The sequence below is a fragment of the Myotis davidii genome, unplaced genomic scaffold, assembly GCF_000327345.1.
Source record: "Myotis davidii unplaced genomic scaffold, ASM32734v1 scaffold562, whole genome shotgun sequence".
NCBI lineage: Eukaryota > Metazoa > Chordata > Mammalia > Chiroptera > Vespertilionidae > Myotis > Myotis davidii.
Genome location: NW_006293953.1, coordinates 2,183,705 through 2,187,840, shown reverse-complemented (window position 1 = coordinate 2,187,840; position 4,136 = coordinate 2,183,705). Strand labels below are relative to the sequence as shown.

Sequence of the window (4,136 nt, the reverse complement as noted above, 5' to 3'; positions counted from 1 at the left end):
ATCCACTGAGCCAAACCGGTTTCGGCATGATAATTTTGTTATAGTGCAAGAATGATGTTATAAATATCCAAATGGCCCTTGGCAGAAAACAGGTTTCCCACCCCTGATATGGCCTTGCCTTCTGTTATGGAAATTAGGCTGTCCTCCTCAGGGCCTTCTGCTGGCATCTCTATGGCCAGAACTAAGTTACATGGCCCCCACAGACACAAGGGAGCCTGGCATCGTGAACTTTTATTTTTCACATCCCCTACAAGCGAGCCTGTGTTGAAAATGGGGGTTTGGGGAGAGTGAACCTTAGGGTTGGCAACTAAATAGATGTTTCTCAAATATGGATGACCACAATTTCCAAAGCTCTTTGGAGATGCATCATAAAGGTAAAAAGTCAGGTTGCAAATGCATCCTTGGCTGGGAAAAGGGCAGGTTACACATATTTCCTCTTTTCTACCCTTGAAAATGTATAGGTTAAGAGGACCAGCAAGGTTGCCTCTGTCTCTGAAGACAGGGTGCCTCTATCCCTGTTGAAATAAAAATTCTAGCAAAGGATTAGCTTGGAATAGAAGTTTCTGGTTGTCCTGTGAAAAACCATACGCATTACGGTTATAAAATTGAGTTGTCATTGCACTCGGGTGGTAGGCTGGAGGATGCTTTCAGAGGGGGTCGCTTGCCTGGGTTCAGGATCTGATCTCCAGCTGTCTTGGCCCATAAATGTGGTCATGTTCCTGTACCGAGAGGGGTTCTGGGACATCATTATCTATAGTTCTCGGTGATTGACACAGGTTGAGCAAGCTTGTAAGAGTAGGGTTACTCATTTACATTGAGCAACCCATTTTATTTTTAATATGTTTTTACTGATTTTTTTTTTTTTTTTGAGAGAGAGAGAGGCAGGGAGAGGGAATAGAATGAGAGAAACATCATCTCTTGGCTGCCTCCTGCACCACCCCCACTGGGGATTGAGCCCACAACCCGGGAATCTAAGGAATTGAACCTCTTAATTCCTGTGTTGACTCCCACCCACTGAGCTACACCAGTCGGGCGAGCAACCCATTTTAAAAGATTGAGTAGAACCATTGCCCAGACCAGAGGCCCAGCTGATCAGGGGCTTCTCATCAGAAAGAATGAAACTCTGTGGGGAAGACAAACTCGCTCGAATGTTCCTATGAGCAGGTGAAAACAGCCGGTGGAGAGGATTGAGTGACAGCCAGATGTATCATCTCAAGTTGAGCTTTGTAGCTTCCATTCTCATAGTGCAGTTTGCTTTCAGGTGCAGTCTGTTAAGGGAAGATAACCTTTTCTATCCACCGAGGCTAAGTAGGTTAAGCTTGAGCATTCAGCTTGTCCATTGATAGTTAGGTAGTTTAGGTCACATGTTACCACAATCATGCTTTTCTAAAAACCCCTTAATGGACTTGGGTTTATAAAATCCCTTAGCCACCCATTTTCCAGTCATCGTAGGGTAGGTCTGCTATAGGTTCTCCATTTTATTTTTTCAGTTGAATTTTCTCTAATTTCACTGTGGAAGGGTGACCTAAAATCCTGATGTTGCCTTCCTGATGCACCAATTAGCCCAAGGTATTTGCATAGTGAAAACAGGCCAGGAGATTGAGAGTCAGGGGACTGGTCTGCTCAGCCCGATCCCAGGGCTCACTCAGTGGTTGTGGGCAGGTCACGTTGCTTCTCTAGCCTTTGGTTCCTTCCTCAATTAGTTTCTGAAGTCCCCTTTTCCTTCCGGAATGCTAAGAGCCCTTGCTCTCAAAGGGGCTAGGGAGAGGCTGGCACCCCCGACTGCTTTTGGTCATTCTGTCTGTAGTATAACCTCATTCTATTTGCCCATCTCATTTTTCAGATCAGGATCATCTGGATAAAGAAATAGAGAGACTTCGGAAACAACTTAAAATGAAGGTCAACCGCCTCTTTGAGGCCCAAGGTATTAGCCTAGGAGGTGGAGAAGGGGGAGGAAACCAGAGGGGACAAAACCATCAACATGGACTTAGAGGATGGGAAGCCCCTCCCAGGAGGGCAATGACCTGGGCAGCATGTGAGTGGCACTGAAGCTGGGGGCAGGGGGCAGGGGACAGTGGCTGTCTCTAGCCATCCCGAGATTGAATTGACAAGGAAGTTTGTGGGGTCTTCTATCACAAATTCTTTCCAAGTTCAGGAATGGCCTGAGCTATCTTACATTTTATGCCAGGGCTTGGTGTGGCGACCAGGACAGCTCTGACTCAGAAGCTAAATTCCTAGGTAAACCTTACCACCCACATCTGGCATAGGTATGGCAGAAATGTGGAGGTTTCTGGCCAGCAGAGTCGTAATTCTGCAGGTTCTTGAGACTCAGTAGTGGGTGTCAATGTTCATTGTTCAGTATATTGTAGATTTGAGGCCCTTCCCTGTCAGACCTCACAGCCAGGTGTCTGGCAGTATGAATGCAGTGTGAGCTCCTTTCCCAGGCCTGACGCCGGGGCCAGGAGGTTGGACAACAGGAGGCCTGAATGCACTGATGGATTGTCTTCTCTCCTTAGGCAAACCGGAGCTGAAGGGTTTTAACCTGACCCCCCTCAACCAGGATGAACTTAAAGCTCTCAAGGTCATCTTGAAAGGATGAAATTCAAGAACCAAGATAAGGGGCCTGAAACCAGCATCGCCCTAGGATCATGTAGGACCCAGAACTCTCCAGCTTTGAAACCTGCAAGGACAGGATCTACCCTGCAAGGGCACAGGCATCAGCAACCTGGCCATGGCTCCTGTTTGCAGCCTCTTTATCTGTAGCGCTTGACTGCTCTGTGAAAGCGGAGGGAACCCTCAGCCTGCCAGTGCCTGTGGGCCTGACCAGTGGGCTGAATGGACACAAGACCCATTGATAGGCCTAGCAGCCACCGTGGGTGGGCGGGGGCAGCGCCTGTGTGGGTATGAGAATGACTGCAACAGACACTTCTCAACAGTGGCCTGCTGTTTCAATGGGCCCTGGGCAGGGACGAAGGGGAAGAGTGGGAGCTTCATTCCAGCATTCCTCTCAGAAAGGGAGACATTTAAGCAGCATGTGTAACAGAATTGGAATACAGCAGGAAGCTCACAGGTGGTTTCTGAATGAAGGACAGGATCTTGGTGCTTCGTGGTTCACCACAACTATCTGTGGAGCAGACATACCATTTCTCCCCACTCGCTCCATTTTGGCCCATTTTTCCTGCTTGCTTCCAGATGGAGCCCAGCGTAGGTGCTGCTTATCAACCCCCCACAGCTGCTCTTTCGTCAGGAAGGCCTTGCAGAGTCCTGCACCAGAGATGGGTGAGGGGGACTGCCTCTTCACGTGCTTCATGCGTTCAGGCCGCCCCTCCACCGCCTCCGAAAGCAGGGCCAGGGCCAGCGCTGCTCTCCGAGTTCCCTTATCGTCAGTGGTCTCGGGTCTTAATGTGAATGTGCTGTGAGGGCAACACGGCATCTTTCTGTTCACTGAGGCTCAATAAAGGCACCTAATGAATGGATAGCGCTTCTGTTCGTTACCTCATTTGGTCCTTAATTGAAGGCATACCACCGCCTTTAGGATACCGCCCATGAAGGGCAGTGGTTCCTCCTGGAATGATAGGCTTAGACAGGAACACTGCCGTGCCCCCTGCTCCACTCAGCTGCTGCCGATAGTTTCATTGGAACATAGGCTGCTATGTCCAGATCTTATGTTTTTTTCAAGAGGAACTAGCAATTCGGATTTTTAAGTTGAATTTTCTGTCTTTTAAATATTGTTGACTAATTCAGAAAAATGTTTAAAACCTTGGTGTTGGCCAAACAAAATACCTAAGTCAAATTTGGCTCAGAAGTGCGATGTTGCATCCTTCTGAGTTCTTTTTTTAGTAGAAATTTGTGTGTTTTCCATACTGGCTCAAAGAGTAGGGAGATGGAGTTGGAAACTAAATGGAAATAAACTACATGTCCACAGTAGATTAAAGGAATTGATGGCTCCAGGTAGTGGGATACTACACAGTTATAATCCAGAATAAGGAAGCTTTGAGCACTGATTTGGAACAAGCTCCAAGGTTAAGTGAGAAAAGCGAGGGGGCAGGACAGGTGTCTGGTAAGCTGGTGATTTGTATGCAATCACCAATTATTTGGTTCCCTCAAAACAAACTGCATATTTGGGGTGGAAGGGA

General features: G+C 47.7%; 1 protein-coding gene across 1 annotated transcript in view; it reads left to right on the top strand.

Annotated features, from left to right (window-relative positions):
* Positions 1–3,476, top strand: part of PDRG1 (p53 and DNA damage regulated 1) — a 10,849-nt gene extending 7,373 nt beyond the window's left edge. Inside the window, exons 4-5 of the mRNA XM_006767865.2 lie at positions 1,844–1,924; positions 2,517–3,476. Of these exons, the coding sequence (XP_006767928.1) occupies positions 1,844–1,924; positions 2,517–2,599 (164 nt within the window). The 3' untranslated portion in view covers positions 2,600–3,476. The remainder of the gene's footprint in view (positions 1–1,843; positions 1,925–2,516) is intronic.
* The last annotated feature ends 660 nt before the right edge of the window (positions 3,477–4,136 follow it).